Raw genomic sequence first — 23,059 nt, 5'->3', positions numbered from 1 at the left:
GAATATACAGTATTGTAAATAACATGTAGCGTGTATTAGAGATCATGAGGCTGATTCACTAAGCTGCGCTGCCACAGCAGCGCAGCTTAATGACAGCATCAAGGCTGTCTACTGGGCTGGCTACAGGGCCAATCAAAGTGCAGGAATATCGTACTTTGAAGCTACTGGACCTGCCGGGGCTCCGGGCGGGTTTATTGAAGCGCTCATTAAGTATAATGAAGCGCTCTTTAAACTATCTGAGCCGAGCGTAATTTAACAGCGCACGCTATGGCTGCTTAGCTTGCTCCGGGGATTGTAACACTTGCTGCTGTCATAAAGCTGCACTGCTTTAGCAGCGCAGCTTAGTGAATCAACCTCCATTTCAGAGATTTATACATGCCTCATCTGTCCACATGTCCCTGCATTTTCTGATTAATAGCTAGAAGTAAATTTGCTCATGTGATTCAATTTCACATGACTTAAATCACTGTACTTGGCCCCTCCCAAATAGTAAAAAAAAAAACACATGACCCCATAGTGGGAGCTAAGAGGAGATAACCATACATCTCTGACATGCTCTCCATCTCCATATTCTGTATACAGCATGCTCTGCAATTTGACCAGGGGCGTAGCAATAGGGGTTGCAGAGGTTGCGACCGCATCGGGGCCCTTGGGCCAGAGCGGCCCCGAAGGGCCCTCCCTCAATTACAGTATTAGCTCTCTATTGGTCCTGTGCTCATAATAATCACTTCTATAGATACTATGAATAGTGGTAATCATTAACAAACCGTTTCCCATCCACTCTTGCACCGCTGACACTGTAGTTGCCATTTGTTGCCATTGGCAGGTTTTTGTGCGCCGTATCAGTTGCTATGTATAGAGTGCTTGGGGAGCCCCATTGTACAACTTGCATCGGCGCCCACTGCTCCTTAGCTACGCCACTGAATTTGACCATCATATTGGGAGGGGCTGGAGGGATGTGCAGTACATATATGTAGAGGACCAAACTCGCAGATAAGGGTAAACCCTCCTTTTTTAGCTCTATATTCAGGGCTTTGGTTAGGAAATCGATGAGGATTCTTAACAGTCAACAAAGTTTAAATCTTAACGCATTTTAATCGCTTGGGTTTGCGAGAGTGCAGAAATGCTCTAATTATATTACAAATAAAAAATTCACGCTGGTTGCACGCACATAACTACAGATAACAATAACTTATTCCTTAAAGCCATACTACAAAGCCCAAGTATTGCTAGCACACCAGTTTTCAAAACACACCTTTTTATTGTCCCATATACATGAAGTTCTAATAGTTGTTTTGAGGGCCGCACAAGGGTACCTCTTTATCAAGTCATGTAATATGATATATACATGCCTTGATAAAGGGAGGCAGCACTTTCATTTGCATGCATGGCATCATTTTCCATGCACCCAAATATATTTGGATAGTAAACCTCCCAGACTCTCCCTCCAGCATCTCTGAAATCCTAGCCTACAGTACATGTCTAGTATCTGTACGCATGGCCCTAATGTTTGCTGTTCATTGTGCACTGTGATATATGATGTTATGTTATTTTAATTGTGTTGTGTGTGTTATAATATTATTATTATGTTTTTATAATTTGCACTATATTAAATGCCATGTGTACCACATATAATTCCGGGGGCGACATCTGTCGTACTTGGCAAATAAAGTCGATTTCAAACTCTTTATAGCATTTTCTAGCTCTTTAGCTAGATTTCCACAGTGCGCTGGCTTTCAATTTTGCTATTATTTGTTTAGAATTTTGTCATCATTTTTGTTATATGCCTATGCAATCTCTTGTATTCCTGCCAGCAGTTATTGAAGAAGGTACAGTTTGTAACCACTTGAATATTTCTGCAGCTAGATGGCAGCATTGAGCTGGCTTCTAAATTTCACTTGTATCTGTTTAGAATCTTGACATAATTTTACTCTCTGTCACATACTGTATTACAATTTTTTTAGGTGACTATGATAACCTGAGCATATTACAATAGTATACAGAAAAATAAATAGCCTAAATTGCTATATTAATAATTATAGGTGTATGTGTTATACTGCCACCAGTGAGTTGAGTGCAGGGTGAGCCGAATGGCGGCTCACCCTGATGCCGCTCAAATCCCCGGAGGCGTCAAATACTATTTCCCCTCCGAGTCGTATTATTTCGGAGGGAGAAGTCATTCTCCATAATTCCGTTGTGTGGGGTGTGCTCTATAGCATTAGTGGTATAGTGGCACCCAGCTTCGGCGCTGAGCGCCAAGCACCGAAACCACCTGCTTTGGTATTATAGTACTGATAAGAAATTTCTGACAGGAAATTTGATTCACACTGGGCACGGAGTGGGGCAGACAGTGTGACAGGTGAGAGGGGAGGAGCACACAGTGAGGTGATTGGACAGATGAAGGTATAATACACAGTTATGCTGTGAGCAGTATCAAGCATGATTCAATTTTTCTTTCTTTAAGTCACAGAAAGAGGCATTCATTGCTGAGGAATTTCCTGCAACAACATGGAATTTACTGGACATCATCAAACCATAAGGCCACTAGGCAGCAGGATAGACCTATATCATTGTGCTTCCTACACAATGCTTCACAGTTTGTTGAGATTTTGGTGCTTTCTATCTAATCAGTAATCCTGCGATTCTTTAAAAAGAATCCGCCACACATGTAGGCAGCTGTAATACATATGCGCAGTACTAAGTCCACACCGTATTTCAACTGCCTTTTAGTACATAAGATGGTATATATTAGTGCCCACATATAGCATACCTCATGGACAACACACTAGTATGCTTGTTTACTTAGACAAGACTTGTGAAAATAGATGTTGTGACAAGTATAAGTAAAGCTTTAGCTGTTACCTCATTGTTCATTGTTTATTGATTGAGGCCAGTGTGATTTGTCCTTGCATTGGACTTTGTAATGTTTCAACCTCTAGTGACCCTAGCAGCAGTACTGAATGTCTTATATGTATCTGCTATATTTTCTCCTGGTAGACACACATTTTGCTAGAATGTATTTGCATGCCTAACCTTACTCACAGGATAACCATACATTGTGCAGCTAGTGGTCAGTCAAGTGGACCGCTTGTATCTTACCTGGTCTACAACATTGCAGAAGTAGAATTTGACAACTGCAGACCTTCTTTACACTGTTGTACATGTGGCCTTTGCCTGGCTTGGTCCTGCACCGTTGAGCATTTGACTGTGGGACTTGAGCATCTGGATTCTCGCATAGAATTTGACCACACTGTAACATAAATGTAATCTAATATTTATTGCAGTGCTACATCCACTAGCTGTGTACTGCCTGAGGTAGAACATGACTGTGGTTCGCCCACCTGTGCTTCCCTCACCACCTCCACAGTCTGGCTGGCATCAAACAGAAAAAGAGTGGACAAGTCTGATCAATAATTAATCAATATTTCAATACAATATAAATAAGAGGGCTCTATTTTTATTAGATTTTCATTAGATTTGATGTTTTTTATTGAGTCTAATGTAAAATCTATAAAGAAAAATTACTTAGTTGTATTGCATTGCAATTTTATAGATGTACTTTGAGCCTTCCTTTGATCTGGCAAGTCACAGGACAAGTGACTATAGATTTGATTTGTTTTTCATTTTTCTATAGCAAGACAGGGCTGACAAACACCCAGATTGATTGGAACCAGCTATTACTCTCTTTTCAAGATATCAAACGTCTAGAGATTTATGTCCTTTTTCAATCAATGATTTTGATTGTGTAGACCATTAGGTAAATGTATGCAGTATTTCCCTATGTAAAATGTGTACAGTCAGTGTAACTTAGAGGAAAATAAGATGAATTCAACCAGTTCTTAAAATGTTCACCATTTTCCAGTTGACATATACAGTCATGGCCGAAATTGTTGGCACCCCAGAAATCTTTCCAGAAAATCAAGAATTTATCACAGAAATGTATTGCAGTAACACGTTTCGCTTTACACATGTTAATTACCTTTGCGTGTATTGAAACAAAACAATAATGGAGCGGGAAAAGCAAATTGGACACAAAACTCCAAAAATGGGCTGGACAAAAGTATTGGCACCCTTAACTTAATATTTGGTTGCACACACTTTGGAAAAAATAACTGAAAGCTTCTAACACCTCTCACCTGAAATTTTGGACCACTTTTCCTTTGCAAACTGCTCCAGGTCTCTCTTATTGGAAGGGCGTCTTTTCCTAACAGCAATTTTAACATCTCTCCACAGGTGTTCAATGGGATTTAGATCTGGACTTGTTGCTGGCCACTTCAGAGCTCTCCAGCGCTTTGCTGCCATCCATTTTTGGGTGCTTTTTGATGTATGTTTGGGGTCATTGTCCTGCTTGAAGACCCAAGACCTTGTACAAAAACCCAGCTTTCTGACACTGGGCTCTACAGTGCGACCCAAAATCCTTTGTTAATCCTCAGATTTCATGATGCCTTGCACACATTCAAGGAAATCAGTGCCAGAGGCAGCAAAACAACCCTAAAACATCATTGAACCTCCACCATATTTCACTATAGGTACTGTTTTCCTTTCTTTGTAGGCCTCATTCCGTTTTTTGGTAAACAGTAGAATTATATGCTTTACCAAAAAGCTCTATCTTAGTCTCATCTGTCCACAAACATTTTCCCAGAACAATTTTGGCTTACTCTAGTACATTTTGGTTAACTGTAGTCTTTTAGATTTTTATGTCTCTGTGTCAGCAGTGGGGTCCTACTGGGTCTCCTGCCATAGCATTTTATTTAAATGTCAACGGATAGTTCATGCTGACACTGATGCTCCCTGAGCCTGCAGGACAGCTTGAATTTCTTTGGAACTTGTTTGGGGCTGCTTATCCACCATCCGGGCTATACTGCGTTGCAACCTTTCATAAATGTTTCTCTTCTGTCCATGCCCAGGGAGATTAGTTACAGTTCCATGGGTTGCAAACTTCTTGATAATGTTGCGCACTGTGGACGAAGCACATCTAGATCTCTGGAGATAGACTTGTAACCTTGAGATTGTTGATATTTTTCCACAATTTTGGTTCTCAAGTCCTAAGACTTTCTTCTCCTCTTTCTGTTGTCCATGCTTAGTGTGGCACACGAAGACACACAATGCAAAGACTAAGTGAACTTCTCTACTTTTTTTTTTACCTGCTTTCAGGTGTGATTTTTAAATTGCTGACACCTGTTACTTGCCCCAGGTGAGTTTAAAGGAGCATCACATGCTTGAAGCAATCTTATTCATCTGCAGTTTTGAACGGGTGCCAATAATTTTGTCCAGCCCATTTTTGGAGTTTTGTGTGACATTATGTCCAATTTTCTTTTTCACTTCCTTTTTTTGTTTTGTTCCAATACACGCAAAGGGAATAAATATGTGTTTAGCAAAACGTGTTACTGCAATACTTTTCTGTCAGAAATACTTGATTTTCTAGAAAAGTTTCTGGTATGCCACCAGTTTTGGCCATGACTGTATGGTAGACATCTTACAAACATTCCACAACAGTATGCATTCCTGATCATCTCAGCTGATAGCTTAGCAAACCTAATGATGCACATGTGCCTAAAGTGAAGAGTAGATGAGTGTCACTACTGATAAAAATCTTTAATAAGAAGTCAGCCTTTGCTTTTAGCCAGCAACTGATGAGAGACATAACATCACATCAGAATGCAGCACCTTCTCACAGAATGGAACCAGCTATAATGAAATATTGTGAAGGTTGCTTTAAGGTAACAGAGGATTGTTTCAGAGAGCTATTTTAATTCAGTATTTCAGAGTCCACATTCTTGACTTTCATTTTTCATTGAAATACAGGCAGCCAGATGTACTTGTAGATTCCATGTCTCATTACATGCATTTCATTACATTTTCCAGGAAACTGCTGGTACCCATATTTTAGTACAGGAATGACGCCTCAGATTGCATTAAAAGAGGGATTCTTAGAACACTCAGCTGTTCTCTGAAAGCAGGGGTGTAACAATATCCCCTGCAATCGCCATGGACTTGTTGTAGAGGAGCATCATACTCTACCTGCTTCCGGCAGTGGACAGGTCCTCCTCATGCCTCTCTTCAGTGTAGCCAGCCACCATACAGCCTATCACCTTGCAGCTGCCGATGCATGTCACATAACATGCAGAGACAGGATCTACATGGAGATAGGCTGCATGGCTTGCAGTTGCACTGAGGAGGAGTGAGGAAGACCTGTACTGCTGCAGGTGAAGTATGATGCTCCACTGCTGCTGCTCCTCTGCAATAAGTCAACAAACGAGCTGGCCCCCTTAGCCCCCAAACCACTTTTTGGATCGGGTCTTCAGTTGAGGTATGCGCTACTGTAACATTGGGGGCCCTACCCAAAATGTTACTGGGGGGGGGGGGGGGGCAGGCAATTTCTATTTCCACCCATGTTAAGTAACTTGCCATTAGTTTACTTGTTTCAAACTAGTTACAGGTGTTCTTTAAAGTGACTCTGTAATGGGTCGCTGCATTCCTTCAGTCAGTAAGGTGATGATATAGTATCCATCATTACTACCTCAGCAGCAGGTAAGTATCTGTTTAGTAAGCTTTTTCATTACACGTTTACTTAAAGGAAAAGCATTCTGCTAATTATTAACCCTTGGACTACTACCGATGTCTATAGGTGTTCTGGGACTTTGCATCCATATGCCACAGACGTCTAAAGGAATTGTTATACAAAACCGCTTCCTCCTGCAGCAGTCGTCTACGAGCGTTTTTGTGTCGTATTCCTGTGCCACGGATGTCTAGAAAGCATTTTAGCACAAAGTTTGGGCTCAGTGCCAACTTTCTACTTGACTTGAAATATGGAAATAATTCTAAGATTATGCAGAATTATGCAAATGTTACTGCAAATCTGTGAATCTTGAAAATGAACCAACCAAATGCTTTCACTGCAAGATTTCATTAGTCTATTTTGCAATAGGTTTTCATAATAACTATGTGTCATAATGATTTGTATAATTCTCAGTCATCTCAATTTTATTTGCACCTCAATAACAATCTTAGTGACTAATTTGGACTTTGGTACATGTAGATTTCAGCAAGACCTTTAAAGGGGCCCATACACCTAACGATTTTCCCGCCAATATACAGCCGTTTCGATCACAGTGATCGAAACGGCTGTGAAATCGGCGCGCACACCGCTGACAAAACGATGGATTTCCGTCCGAAATCCATCGTTCCCGTCGATCCATCCGAAGATTTTTTTTTGAGCGCCGGCGGGTCAGGAGTGCGTCGATAGCGGCGTTCGAATGCCCGACGACCAACGCAATACAGCGGCAATACATTACCTGTTCCGCCGGCGCGAGTCCCGCTGTCACCGCTGCTCCGTCTCCGCGCTGGTCTGGTCTTCGGCATGCTTCACTTCTTCCTGCCCGGCAGAAAGTTTAAACAGTAGAGCGCCCTCTACTGTTTAAACTTTCTGCCGGGCAGGAAGAAGTGAAGCATGCCGGAGACCAGACCAGCGCGGAGACGGAGCAGCGATGTCCAGGGGACTCGCGCCGGCCGGAGCAGGTAATGTATGCGGGGCGGGGAGCGGCGGCAGCACCACCACTACAGAACGGTTTCAGGCTGAAATCGGTTCACAATCTGTTTGCAGTAAAGGTGGCCATACGATCCCTCTCTGATCAGATTCGATCAGAGAGGGACCTATCTTTTGGTCGAATCTGATGGCAAATCGACCAGTGTATGGCCACCTTTAGAAGCACAATACAAACATAGCTTTTTTTTTTTTAGAAAAAAAAAATAGCTGGCAGCCCAAGGGTTAAATAAAAAGAAATCGTTCAGATAAAAGGTACGCGCATAATAACTGCACAATATAGTCAGTTGCCATATATTACACTTAAAGAGGAACTGCAGTGAAGATAACGTAATGAAAAAAAGTGCTTAGTTGTACAATAATTTTGCCCAAGTGTTTGCCCATTGTAAAATCTTTCTTCTCTCTGATTTACATTCTGAAATGTATCACAGGAGCCATCTTTACTGCTGGCGGGTGATGTCTGTGGAAGGAGATGCTACTTTTTTAAGCAGTTGGAAACTGTTATTTCCCACAATGCAACAAGGCTCCCACAGTGTGATGTCAGTACCTAGGTGCCGACATCACACTGTGGGAGGGGTTTCACCACAATATCAGCTTAACAGAGGCCTCTGATGATCTGTTTGAGAAAAGGTAAAGATTTCTTGTGGAAAAGGGGGTATCAGCTACTGATTGGGATGAAGTTCAATTCTTAGTTACTGTTCCTCTTTAAAGAATACCTGAAGTGGTATGTAAAATGATGAGATAAACATGTGTATGTACAGTCCCAATCCTACAGACCTAGTCTGTTCATTTTTTGTTTTTCTCATTGTAGTGGTTAGGAAAAGACAAAAACAAAGAAGGCATGATTTGTGCCAATAGATGCTCTGGAAAGTGGACACTCTGTCCAAGGGCATAAGTAACGTGCTCTCAAATAACATCAGTTCAATTTGTCACCCGATTAATGTACCACTGTATCATTGACGCAGATTGAAAACAAAGTACCTTTTAAAGGAATACTGTAGGGAGGTCGGGGGAAAATGAGTTGTACTTACCCCGGGCTTCTAATGGTCCCCCGCAGACATCCTGTGGCTGTGCAGCCACCCACCGATGCTCCGGTCCCCACCTCCGGTTCACTTCTGGTTCACTTCTGGAATTTCAGACTTTAAAGTCTGAAAATCACTGCGCCTACGTTGCCGTGTCCTCGCTCCCGCTGATGTCACCAGGAGTGTACTGCGCAGGCCCAGTATGGTCTGAGCCTGCACAGTATGCTCCTGGTGAAATCAGCGGGAGCGAGGACACGGCAAAACAGGCGCAGTGGTTTTCAGACTTTAAAGTCTGAAATTACAGAAGTGAATCAGAGGCGGGGCCGGAGCATCGGTGAGTGGCTGCGCGGGCACAGGATGTCTGCGGGGGACCATTAGAAGCCCCGGGTAAGTTCAACTCATTTTCCCCGACCCCCCTACAGTATTCCTTTAAGGAACTCCTTTATCTCTTTTCCCACAATTAACCACTTAAGCCCACAGGGTTGAAATTTTTTTGCATCTGAGCAAGTTTCACCTCCCATTCATTTGCTAATAACTTTATCACTACTTGGCACAATGAATGGATCTATATCTTGTTTTTTTCGCCACCAATTAGGCTTTCTGTGGGTGATACATTTTGCTGAGAATTAATTTATTGTAAATCCATTTTAACAGGAATATTAAGAAAGAAATGGAAAAAAATCATTATTCCTCAGCTTTTGGCCATTATAGTTTGAAATTAATACATGCTACCATAATTAAAACCTATGTACTTTATTTACCAATTTGTCCCGCTTATTACACCATTTAAATTATGTCCCTATCACAATGTATGGCGCCGATATTTAATTTGGAAATAAAGGTGCATTTTTTCAATTTGCGTCCATCACTATTTAGAAACCCATAATTTAATAAATCATATTGATATACTCCTTTGACATGCATATTTAAAAAGTTCAGACCCTTAGGTAACTATTTGTGTTTTGTTTTTTTTTAATTGTAATTTTTTTAATTTTTTTTTTTAAACTTGTATGTGGGTATTTTTTGGTATGGGAGGTAAACAGGGGTTTTTTAATGTATTAAAATGTATTTATTTAACATTAAGTGTGTTTTTGGTGTAATTTGCTATTTGGCCACAAGATGGCCACAGTCCAAAATGTCCTGGGAGCGATCGATCTCGCTCCCAGGCAGAAGAAAGGAGACCAGAGCCCAGAAAAGCCGCAGCGTCTGAAGAGACGCTGTCGGCTTTTCTCCGGGGGGGGGGGGGTCCGATCAGCGAAAGGGATTTATAATGCCTTTCACTGATCGGTGGGCTAACGGCCAGCAGTGGGGGCGCGCACGGGGGGGCCCGCGGGAGCGCGCGCAGCCTAACTGGACGAAAATTTTCGTCCAGTTAGGTTGAAGTGGTTAAATGGATACTGTAGGGGGGTCGGGGGAAAATGAGTTGAAGTTACCCGGGGCTTCTAATGGTCCCCCGCAGACATCCTGTGCCCGTGCAGCCATTCACTGATTCTCCGGCCCCGCCCCTGGTTTACTTCTGGAATTTCAGACTTTAAAGTCTGAAAACCACTGCGCCTGCGTTGCCTTGTCCTCGCTTCCCCTGATGTCACCAGGAGCACACAGCGCAGGCCCAGTATGGTCTGTGCATGTGTCGTACGCTTCTGGTGACATCAGCGGGAGCGAGGACACGGCAATGCAGGCGCAGTGGTTTTCAGACTTTAAAGTCTGAAATTCCAGAAGTAAACCAGGGGCGGGGCCGGAGCATTGGGGAGTGGCTGCGCGGGCACAGGATGTCTGTGGGGGACCATTAGAAGCCCCAGGTAACTTCAACTCATTTCCCCCTGACCCCCCTACAGTATCCCTTTAAGGGTTAAGAATACTTAAAGTAAACCTGAGACCAATGCAACCACCACTTTCCCCCCCCCCTAGAAAATTTGCACCTTTGGGACTCCTGTAGTAGTAGACGAGTAGTTACAGGCAGCACCCAACCATCTAGATGCGACGTGCTATTGGTCGTTGTCCCTCTGTCTCCAGGAACAGCAAGCAGAAACTCCAAGAGAAGAGACCCAGCACCGTCTTCAAGTGTATTATAAGCTCTTTTATTTATTTAAATCATCAGAAAGACAAAAAGGGCAAGTCTGTGCTACGTTTCGAGAGGAGACTCCTCTCTTTCTCAAGCTGACAAGCCCTCTGAATACATGAGACACAATCAGCCTTAAAGAGACTCTGAAGCGAGAATAAATCTCGCTTCAGAGCTCATAGTTAGCAGGGGCATGTGTGCCCCTGCTAAACCGCCGCTATAGCGCGGCTTAACGGGGGTCCCTTCACCCCTAAAGCGACCACTGCAACACTTGGTCGCAGATTTGGTCGTGATTTATGGCTTCCTGGAGGCAGGGCTAACGGCTGCAGCCCTGCCTCCAGTCGCGTCTGTCAGCGGCGCATCGCCGCCTCTCCCCCGCCCCTCTCAGTGAAGGAAGACTGAGAGGGGCGGGGGAGAGGCGGAGATACGCGCTGACAGACGCGCGTGGGGCAGGGCTGCGGCGGTTAGCCCTGCCCCAACCAGGAAGCGCTCCCCCGCTGTACGGAGCGGATTTGGGGGGTCAGGGACCCCCGTTAAGCCGCGGGATAACGGCGTTTTAGCAGGGGCACACGTGCCCCTGCTATCTATGAGGTCTGAAGCGAGATTTATTCTCGCTTCAGACTCTCTTTAAATAGTCCTTGCTCCACTAGGGAGCCAATCAGAATGGTCTGGACGCCCTGTCATCAACCAATCAGGCTAAGTTCCTGCTTGTAGGCCCTCCCATCTGGTAGAGGACCTGATGGGGAACTACATCTATTTATATACTCCAATGAGTGCTTGCGAAGATGGGCGCATCTGTAATGTACATGCCCAAGTGTGCACTCGTGCATCCGCAGTGCAGGCCCGCTCGTCTTTGGAATTACTCAAGGACACGAGTACTTCACGACGACTCCCAGTTGGTCAAATAACTTTTACCGGGGGACAATGGTGAAATGAGGGCATGGAGAAAGGATTGGGAAGACTATAGGTTCCAGAGCCTTTACCACTACATAGGTGAGTAACTTTTTCAGGTTGGCTTAAGTTTTATTTTAAATCCTCGTTCTGTTATTATGAATCATCTATGAGCTAAATTATATTTCTTAATCACTTTTACTCTTTTATGATGTACTTTTATTTATTGTTTATGTGAATACATCCTGATAGATGTCCTGTGGTATAACAAAATAATCAGGATTATGATTGCTGATTGATCATAAAACTGTTCCTGGCATGGAAGACAGTAAAGTAACCGAGAAATAGAATAGTTACGTGACTCACCATAGGTCAGCCAGGTTTCAGTTTCTGATTATCTTAAAGGGAACCAGAGATGAACGATTCACACAAAATAAACATATCAGTTGATAGCTTGTAAAGAATAAATGCTCTACCCGATAATTTTGCCACTCTGGTGTGCCTTTTTGAGTGCTTTTTATCCATTATTGCTCCAGGAAATATCCAATATGGCCGCCGGCTCATATTCCTTCTGCTTCCAGGTTATAAGGTGTTCTGGATGTGCTGTCTAGGCTATATGAGACTATAGACAAGCAGGGCTGCTGTAGGCTTTCATCTGTGTTTTTCAACTTCATATTCTGGTATGCTGTGTGGCTGCCTGTAGGAAGTGTCTCTCATAGTAATGAAACTGCATACAGTAGATAATAATGATGACTGGCTGCACAGACAGAGCACACAGATCACACAGCCACACTTGTCTGTTAGACAGAGATTTTTCCTGCAGCAGCAGCCCCATCCCATGTCATAACAGCTCTCAGTATGTAAAGCATGAAATTTGAGCCAGGAGGGGGAAGGCTTGGGCTTGAAAAGACTTCACAGAAGAGTGACTCAGCTATAATGATTCCAGGTCAAACCTCGACTGAATAGTCGGTGGATTCTTATCACAGTTGATAACAGATAGATTAGACTGAGAAGAATAAAACTAAAAGCAGGGTAGGTGTTTACTGTCATGTTCCCACTGATAAATGTAATAAAATACATGAGGGTGCTTCGTCTCTGGTTCTCTTTAAGCAGATTTTATGCATTCTTCCAGGAGATAAGGAAACACACCCTGCACAATGTTGAGATTTGATCCACCATAACGTAAACTAGAGAGTAGTTTCAGGTGTGTCCAGTACAAATTGTGCATGTATGTTAATGTAGGATTTTGAAGTCTTGCTTGTCTTCAGTTCGGGGATATAAAATGTATATGTTTGTGTACCTTGAGTATATATATATATATATATATATAGTTCATCAAACAATAAAATGATATGTGCTGGCCATATTTTCTGTTTTATAAGAAAAAGGTCATGGTAGAACACAATAAACTGCTGACTAATGTAAGTCCTTAATTCAGTACATTTGGCTGTGTCCAGGTCAGCCAACAAAAATCACTTGACGGATACCTGACTTGAGGTAAAGTTACCTAAGATAAGCACAGAGGTATGTTCCACATACCCCTTTGCTCTGTCCATTCCTCTGCTCATGGTTGTGACCTCAAACGGTGGGTGGGGAGAGCAAAGGGGCCACTGCCTGTGGCACTTCCAGGATTTTTTTTTAGGGGGTGCTATGCAGGTGCTGGACCAATTTCCGGGGGGAGCTGACGACCTGCGGCGCGCGAAGCGGCAAAAAATGGGTGTGGCTACAATGGCGAAAAATGGGCGTGGTCATGACCGGATGAGGGCAGGGCTAACTGTAATTTAACGTGAACCCAGGGTGAGAGTGATATGGTGGCTGCCATATTTATTTCCTTTTAAACAATTCTAGTTGCCTGGCAGCCCTGCTGATCTATTGGCTGCAGTAGTGAACTGAATTACACCAGAAACAAGCATGCAGCTAATCTTACATAGTTACATAGTTATTTTGGTTGAAAAAAAACATACGTCCATCGAGTTCAACCAGTACAAAGTACAACTCCAGCCCGTCCCCCACATACCCCTGTTGATCCAATTAGCCCCAAAAGGGAAAAATTCCTTCTTGACTCCAGATGGCAATCAGATAAAATCCCTGGATCAACATCATTAGGCATAACCTAGTAAGTGTAGCCATGGATGTCTTTCAACGCAAGGAAAGCATCTAAGCCCCCTTTAAATGCAGGTATAGAGTTTGCCATAACGACTTCCTGTGGCAATGCATTCCACATCTTGTCAGTTCTGACAATATTGTCAGAAACCCCTGACCTGCTGCATGTTTGTTCAAGGTCTATGGTTGAAAGAATTAGAGGCAGAGGACCAACACGGCAGCCAGGCAGCTGGTATTACTTAAAGGGACTCCGAGCTCACCCAAAAAAAGAAAGTTGTACTCATCAGGGGCTTTCTCCAGCCCAGTGCTGGTCGGGAGGTCCCACGCCGGCGTCCTGGCTCCTCTCCTTTTCCCCGCTCCGGAATAGCTGACAGGCCGCAGCCCGGGCGACACTCGGCAGAGTGTCGGGCTGCTCCTTCCGCGTATGACGCGGCTGACGTCACACGCCGGCCGCCTCGCGTCATCACGGCGGCCGGCGTGAAAGTACTGCGCATGCGCGCTTTAATCGCGCATGCGCAGTACTTTCACGCCGGCCGCCGTGATGACGCGAGGCGGCCGGCGTGTGACGTCAGCCGAGTCATACGCGGAAGGAGCAGCCCGACACTCTGCCGAGTGTCGCCCGGGCTGCGGCCTGTCAGCCATTCCGGAGCGGGGAGAAGGAGAGGAGCCAGGACGCCGGCGTGGGACCTCCCGACCAGCACTGGGCTGGAGAAAGCCCCTGGTGAGTACAACTTTCTTTTTTTGGGTTAGCTCGGAGTCCCTTTAAAAGGAGATAAATATGGCAGCCTCAATATTATTCTCACCTCGTGTTACCTTTAAAAGTGCAACGCAAAGACAGAGGGCCCAAGTTTTGGTGACCCTTTCCCCAGAAAATTCACATAATTGTGCAGGTTTTCTCAAGAAAATACACGTAACGTGAGCAGATTTGAACAAAAAACACGTTCAATGACCCCAATATACACAATCGTTATCAGATATGACCCCAATATGCACAATCGTTATCAGATATGACCCCAATATGCACAATCGTTATCAGATATGACCCCAATATGCACAATCCTTATCAGATATGACCACAATATGTACAATCCTCAGCAGATCTGACCCCAATATGCACAATGCTCCGCAGATCTGACCACAATATGCACAATGCTCCGCAGTTCTGACCCCAATATGCACAATGCTCTGCAGTTCTGACCCCAATATGCACAATGCTCCGCAGATCTGACCACAATATGCACAATGCTCCGCAGTTCTGACCCCAATATGCACAATGCTCCGCAGATCTGACCCCAATATGCACAATGCTACGCAGTTCTGACCCCAATATGCACAATGCTCCGCAGTTCTGACCCCAATATGCACAATGCTCCGCAGATCTGACCACAATATGCACAACGCTCAGCAGTTCTGACCACAATATGCACAATGCTCCGCAGTTCTGACCCCAATATGCACAATGCTCCGCAGATCTGACCACAATATGCACAACGCTCCGCAGTTCTGACCCCAATATGCACAATGCTCCGCAGATCTGACCCCAATATGCACAATGCTCCGCAATTCTGACCACAATATGCACAATGCTCCGCAGTTCTGACCCCAATATGCACAATGCTCTGCAGTTCTGACCCCAATATGCACAATGCTCCGCAGTTCTGACCCCAATATGCACAATGCTCCGCAGTTCTGACCCCAATATGCACAATGCTCCGCAGATCTGACCACAATATGTACAATGCTCAGCAATTCTGACCCCAATCAGCAGCACCACCTGAAAAAGAAAAGAAAAACCCATTTACTCACCTAGTCAGAAGACCTCCTGTTCCGACCTCCTCCTCTCCCGACCTCCTTGTGGCGCGCAGCTCAGCTCCCACGATCCTCTTCCTTCCTGCAGCAGCCTGCATTACCCGGCAAGCAGGGCTACGGGAAAATGGCCGCCCGAAGCCCTGCACTGCAGACTGCAAGTCTTCAGAGCAGGGCTTCGGGCGACCATCTTACCGTAGCCCTGCCTGCTGCTCCGGGCTGCCGCTGTGAACTGACTCGGCGTTTCTTAGACGCCTGAAGTTAGTTCACGCCAGGGGGTGCTTTGGGGGTGCTTGGACAAATTTAGGGGGCGCTTGAGCACCCCCTGGCGCCGCCACTGGCCACTGCACACACGCTCTATTCGGCCACCTTGGACAAACTTAATCTATCGTGTGTGCAAAGCATTAGCAATCTGGCATGCCGGATCAGTAAATAACACTGACAAACAACTGCATTGATCTTGTAAAAACAAAACAGAGGACACCAAGAGCCCAATAGTGCAATATTGTCTGGTAAGCTCAATATATAATGTAATGCCAAAGGTTCTTATACTCACAAAGGTGGGTTACCATCAGGTAACCACTTGACAGGCAGGTGGGGAGTATTAGTACCTGACCCCACTCAGGTATAAAAGTCGCTCTCTGTAGATAGGAAAATGGGGAAAGAACCCCTCCACCAGGGGTGGACTTAATCGTGCTGTAATATGTACGAACAGAGGCGCCAAGCAGAGTAAAACAATGTTCTAAAAATGATAAAAAGAGGGAAGTCGAGGTGGACTTACCTCCCTCTGGTAGTGGACATATACTCAAATGCAGAGTAAAAAATATACAATTTATTCACAGCTCCATAAAATTGCAACGCGTTTCGCGGTCAACAATCCCGCTTCATCAGGCAGTACAGGAGCATATAAAACTGGTTCAGGTCCATAAAGCGTGTGAGCAGAGGCACAACTGCATTGATCTGTACACCTTTCTCAGCTACACCTGAGAAGCCTTTTTGTACAGCACTTGTGTACTCTAGATATGCCCTAATGATCAAGCAATGACTGATATACCATGTGTTATAGGCGTAAGTGTTTGTTTAATTCCCAACTGTTGTATCATATTTGCATCTTTGTCTGTGGCACTAAGTTTGTAGGAAAGCTGCTTCAACCCTAACAGACAAACCTGGGTGCAGGTGGAGAAGGAGTGCTAGCCAGCACACGAAACACACATAGGGCCTGTACACACTGCTGCGCTTGCGCTGCGTTTTAAAAATCGCATGCGATTTTTAAATCACAAAGCCCTCATGAAAATCGAAAAATGGCATTGCACCAGTGTGTAAAGGTCTTCATGATTTTCATGATTTTTCAAAAGACTTTGAGATTAAAAATGCATGCGATTTTAAAAGCGCAGCGCAAGGGCAGCAGTGTGTACAGGCAGATACTAGAGGAGGAATCCGCAGCACATCAAAAATGCCAAAATGTTCTTCTTTATTGCAAAATCCAAAACATCAGTGGACTGCGACTTTATAGGCTTCTTTTTTTGCAGAAATTTGGTAGTGTTTAGAATTTGATGAAGAGCTGGGCAACTGTTGGAGGACTCATACAATGATCATGCATTCTATGGCAAAGTAGTGCTTCATACCTCTCTTGTAGAAGCTGATGTGAGGTCTATAACCAGCAAACAATGTGGCAGACCAGTAAGGGCTCTTTTCCACTAGCAATCGCAAAAGGAAAACACAAACGCAAGTGATTGTAATTTTTAGTCAGTTTTGTTATGCGATTGTGATTTTGCATTTATCTTTTAACATTGAAGCACAATTGCAGGTAAAATCGCTCAAAAAAGTGATCGCAATTTACAGAAAATCGAATCGTGATAGTGGAAAATACTTTTCATGATTCCTATGTAAAAGCAGCAACCCTAGTGATTTAAAATAATCGCTAGCATCTGAAAAGGGGCCTGAGCTCTGATTCACACTATGTGAATTGCGGTGAGTTTTGACGCACTGCACGTCGTGTGCATTTTACGTGGTAACATGAAATTCCATAGACTTTCATTTTATCTTTCACAACACAGCAGTGAGTTGCTTTGCAGTGGATTTCAACTAGTCGGGAGTGATTAAAACTCATAGCAATGAGTGGAAATGCACAACAACTCGCAAACAAATTCATGAGTTTTTATTCATGCATTTTAATGCATTTCAACTCGCTAACTAGTGTGAATAAGCCTTTAGGAAGCTATAAAAGCAGAGAAGACAGGTCAATTAGCATTTTGTAGATGTTTACTAGAGAAATTATATCAAGTGGTAAATACAACCTTGATAAAGATGGCATTTATGTGGCTTCCTTAGAAGAAATTTGTGTCATATAGAACAGTATGCCATTTTGTTTACAACATATCAGTGAGTACTTTTTGATTGTCCTCTAGTCTGCACAGCCGGACCCAGTGGAGATTCAGAGAGCACAGGAAGCTCGCCGGAGGGCATTGGCAAAGAAACGGGCTAAAGATCTGCTCAGACCAAGGACCCCAGAGCCAGTGGAAGGCCGGAAACACATTGATGTGCAGACAGGTTAGAGAAACTGATTGTGAAAATATGCCGTAAAGCACAACATTACTGGTGCTGCTTACTTTGATATTAAACCTGCCGTAGACTTTGTACTAGGAAGTAACTGCTTACTGAAGAACCAGCATAGGTTTTGATTAAAGACATTAAAAATGACATCAGTGATCTTTATGTACATTGCTTCCTGGGAGTTAGCCATTCATCTAGTTACTTCCAAGAGCTCTTCTGGTTCATTTCCTAAACAGAAAGAGGAGCATTGCTTAGAAATGTTCAAGTTTACTAGCCTAAAAACCTATAAAATATTACCAAGAGCTTACCTTTTCCCTTTTCTTTATCCAACTTTTGATATGATCTTTCACAGAACTTTACCTGGAAGAACTAAGCGACCGTGTTGAAGAGAAGGACATGGAATGCCAGACAGATGCCTTCTTGGACAGACCACCTACTCCTCTTTTCATTCCAGCAAAAACTGGAGTTGACATTGCCACTCAGATTTTGGAAGGAGAGGTAAACTTGTTTAACAGAATGCCTTGATCTGCAGTCCTGAAATCTGCCACAGGTAGAGTCGGACTGGGATACTGTGTGCCCACCAGAGAAATTTCATCCTGGGGCCCACGCACCCGATGATTTGAAGCCCACATACTTAAAAAATAAATATAGTATACTTAGTAAAGTACTGCAGATGCATTGTTAGGATTGTAAAAAAAATGGGCGTGGTCAATGTAACAGTGTAACTCAAAGGCTTTGGTCCTGAGTTTCCTCCCAAAACACAGGCAAAGTGACCCGAAATGTAATTAGATATTGTCCCCCTTCCCTCTTAAAAAACACCAGTGTTTCTCCCCAAAACCCCACATAATACAACAGCATTTCCCCCACGATGTGGTGGAACGGAATATTCGCATCATGGATGTGCAGCTGATAAATTTGCAGAAAGTGCACAATGCTATCATGTCGATGAGGAACAAACATATCTGAGGAATGCCATGATGAATTAAGGCAGTTCTGAAGGAAAAAAGGTCCAACTCAGTACTAGCAAGACCTCCTAATAAAGTGTCTAGTGAAATATATAAATTTTCCGGTCATTGTGTTCCTTTTGGTTCATGTATTGGTATACTAATTTAATCATAAGCCCCTAAAATGACAGATCTCAGCAATAACCCCAAAGTATCAAATGCTACAGAGGGCAGATCATACGGGAGACCCAGAACGGTTAGATCACGTAAGCATCATCCCGTTTCCACGGCTGGCCTGCTACTACTCTGCTGGTGGGAGGAGATGAGAGTACCAAAGGGGGACACCTAGGAGAGGGAGAATAGAAAAGACCTCTCCTCCAATGAACAGCTGGTTCAGCATCAGCGGGGGGCCACAGGGCCCTCCGGATGATCATCTTGTGGCCCAGTCTGACCCTGGCCACAGGATGATAACTTGTACATATTACTTGAATCGTCACAGTTTAGATCACCTGCTCATAGCGGAAAATTGTATACTTACCTATCGGTAATTTTCCTTTCCTGATGCATCTATGGCAGCACATTGGGTAGTGGCTCCACCCCCCTACCCCATAGGACCAGTGAATATTTAAATAGAGTTCAGAGGAGGTGCTCGCTGTCTTTTGTAACTATGATCCTCACCAAATAGTCGGGTGGGATCCATGTGCTGCCATGGATGCATCAGGAAAGGAAACTTACCGATAGGTTAGTATACAATTTCCGCTTTCCTTATGCCTCCATGGCAGCACATTGGAATCTAACTATTAGAAATGAGGGAGGGAGACTATAATATGCTGCAAAACAAACAGAAAATTTGTTCATGACTGTATACAGAGTTGGAGATCACAGCTCTCCCAAATTCAACAGGAGTATCTGCAGAAACGTCCACTTTGTAATGCGAAATGAATGCGTTTATTGTGGACCAGTTCGCAGCCTGGCAGATTTTTGCCGCTGACACATTAGAGTAGGCTGCCCACAAGGAGGAGATAGCCCTGTTTGAGTGCGCCCCTATCGTCTCTGGAGGTTGCAAACCATCCTCCCGATATGCTCCTTGGATAGCTTTGATTAACCAGTAAGCGATAATTCTTGCGGACACCCTCTGCCCATTACTGTATCCCGAAGGGATGATGAAGAGGTGGTCCGACTTCCTAAACAACTCAGTGGATTCCAGGTATACTTTAAGTGTTCTAGAAACGTCCAGAGTATGCAGCACTTAAAGAGACACTGAAGCGAAAAAAAAAATATGATATTATGATTTGTATGTGTAGTACAGCTAAGAAATAAAACATTAAGACCAGATACATCAGTCTAATTGTTTCCAGTACAGGAAGAGTTGAGAAACTCCAGTTGTTATCTCTATGCAAACAAGCCATTAAGCTCTCCGACTAAGTTAGTCGTGGAGAGGGCTGTTATCTGACTTTTATTATCTCAACTGTAAGTGAACTGTTTACTTTTTCTCTGCTAGAGGAGAGGTCATTACTACACAGACTGCTCTGAAAGACTTGCTGATTTGAAAGATTTGCTGATAAGAAGTTTAGAACCAAAGGAAGATCCCATTTTGCATATGGATGAAGCTTCCCCGACTTCTTCTTTACAAAGAAGAGAGGGGAGTAGAACCCCTCGCCTCTTTGACATGAAGGAACCGGAGACACTGCCTGTTTTTGAATTAATTCCTTGACATAAGAGAATAAGATGTCCCTCTTCTCCTGTGTAACAGGAATTTTTGTCGCAACAAAACGGTACTGCGGAGTGCGTTTGAACGTCCAGGAATGTCCTGTTGAGCTGGTTCGATTGACCTAATGAGAGTCGATTTTGTTCCTCCAGATTTGGCTGAAAGCCTTTACAGGTACATCCTGGACTAGGACACCTTCAAAAAGACTTCTTCTGGTTGGAAGGAGTGTCTGCAGTCTTCTGCTTAGTGCTCTTAGTTGAATAGTAGCCTGTGTGCTTCGCCAGTTTTTGCCCGGACAGTAAGCCCTGGCATTTTTGTATCTGTTCTGTTGTTGTGTAGACGGAAAACTCTGTTTAGTAGATCTCCTAACCTGAGGCAAAAGGCCCGATTTACCTCCTGTGACTCTAGTTATGGCCCCATCCATCTTCTCACCAAACAGAGCTTTTCCGTCGAACTGAATCTTGCACCAAGCTTGCCTGGAGTTTATGTCCACAGACCATGATTTGAGCTAAAGAGCCCTCTTGGCCGTAACTGCGTAGAGCATGGCCCGGGCAGCTCATCTCACTAAATCAAATGATGCCTCACCAATAAAGTCTGCCGACAGTTTTAAATCTTCCAGCGCTGCAATCAACTCCTCTTTGTCAACGTCTGATTTGATATCTGCTTCTATATTTTCAGTCCATGATTTTACAGCTTTCCCCACTGCTACCAGTGTAATGGCGGGTTTGCAAGCTCCTCCTGCATAAGTATATATTTTCTTCAAATCTTGATCGGCTTTCCTTAGCAAAACATCCTTAAAAGAGATACAGTCCTCCAATGGAAGCGTCATATGTTTTGCAAGTCTAATTATTGATGCGTCCACTATTGGAGCATTTTCTAATACTTTACATTCTTCATCACTTCTTCAATCTCCACTAACTATGGAAAGTTATCCTTTGATTTTTTTAAGATGAGCGTAATATCTCTTCTTCTCTTGTTTTATTCGTACTACTATCGTCCATTTCCTCGTCTGACTCCCACTCAATTGCCTCCCTTACTGACTTGACAAAGGGTGGAACAAGAGTGAAGTCAAAACCACCAGCCGCTACGTTGTCTGCGGACGGATCTGAAGCCGAAGTGTGTGGCTAAGGCTGATCCGAGGCATGAGAGGGAGGCAAATTTGAGATATATGACTCCATTGACTCTTGAACGGCCTTCTTGATCAATGCTGACACGTCTACTGCTGACTGTTCAGATTCCCCTGACCTCTGTATGAAGCAGTTTTTGCAGACAAGTTTTCGAGGCATAATGGAATCTCCACAGGCCCAGCAACTCTGTTGACGTGAGTAGTAATCCAGTGAATAATCTCTCGGTGGAGAGTTCCTCCTGCTGCGATAGGTATAGTAATTGTCATGATAGTTGCAGTAATCTCTCTTGGGAGGAGAGCGACTTCTTGACCGACGTCCTCTATAGTAATCCGAGTAATAACGTGAAGGGGATGATTTCCTTGTCGCTTTCCTGGGTCTGGGACTCAATTCCCGCTGTCTTCCCGGGCTGAAAAACATAGGTGTATAAGACTATCAGGATTGTGCACTCCCAAATTGTAAGATAAACATACCTGCCATGCACCTACCTATTTTTTGTTTGCTGATCTCTGAGAGGTGCATCTGTGTCCAAAGAAGAAGATGAACCTGAAGATAGATAACTGGAAGAAGTAAAGCATGAGCATTAGAAAGGGGCTATCAACATGAAGCAGAAAAGATAGCCAGATGTCCTGCACACACACTACCTAATATACAGTGTAGTGTTGCATTAATATGAGGAAGAAAACATAAGCAGCCAGCTGCAGAAACAAAAAGGATGCCTTACTCCTCTGCCACAATGGATATCTCCGCTTCCACTGTCGACTGTCCGCTTTCCATGTTGCCTTCTTCTGGCTGGAAAGTGTCAGTGTAATGGCAGCGAACGCCGCAGCCAGGTTTAAAACACTTCCTGAAGGACGGCGAGAGAGGATGCTGGAGGAGCAAGGCGCGTCACCGTCCAATCATGTTGCGGACAGTAATGTCACGGGCCACTGGGCGAAAGGACGCAAACCACGCCTAGCGCACCGCCCCCTGCGTTCCACTACCTCGGAGAGGATTGGGATGCACGCTGCCCGCACAGACAGGGAGACTTAGGGTAAAGCTGGACACACTCCGTGAGAGAGACTCATTTAGAATCTAAAGAAAGGAGTGGTAAGCGCTGTATAATATAAAAATAAGCACCATTAGTGCCCTACCAGTGCCCAAGGCAAAGCACTTCCACAAACCCAGGCCCCCAAGATCAGCAGAACGGGGCATCCACCATTATCCTACTTTATAGGACAGACAAGTGGATCCTCACACAGGGAGGCAATGTGTGGGAACTACAGGAAAACAGTCAGATAGGTGCAAAAAATACACACATTTTCTG

At 44.1% G+C, this 23,059-nt stretch overlaps 1 protein-coding gene across 1 annotated transcript in view; it reads left to right on the top strand.

Moving 5' to 3' along the window:
* The window catches only part of RSPH3 (radial spoke head 3), a 52,058-nt gene that overhangs the window by 8,973 nt on the left and 20,026 nt on the right, over window positions 1-23,059 (top strand). The window contains exons 4-5 of the mRNA XM_068231691.1: window positions 17,833-17,974; window positions 18,330-18,475. Of these exons, the coding sequence (XP_068087792.1) occupies window positions 17,833-17,974; window positions 18,330-18,475 (288 nt within the window). The remainder of the gene's footprint in view (window positions 1-17,832; window positions 17,975-18,329; window positions 18,476-23,059) is intronic.

The sequence above is a fragment of the Hyperolius riggenbachi genome, chromosome 4 (assembly GCF_040937935.1).
Source record: "Hyperolius riggenbachi isolate aHypRig1 chromosome 4, aHypRig1.pri, whole genome shotgun sequence".
In the NCBI taxonomy this organism is placed as follows: Eukaryota; Metazoa; Chordata; class Amphibia; order Anura; family Hyperoliidae; genus Hyperolius; species Hyperolius riggenbachi.
Note: the sequence above shows the minus strand (reverse complement) of the source record. Positions and strands in the feature narration are given on the sequence as shown.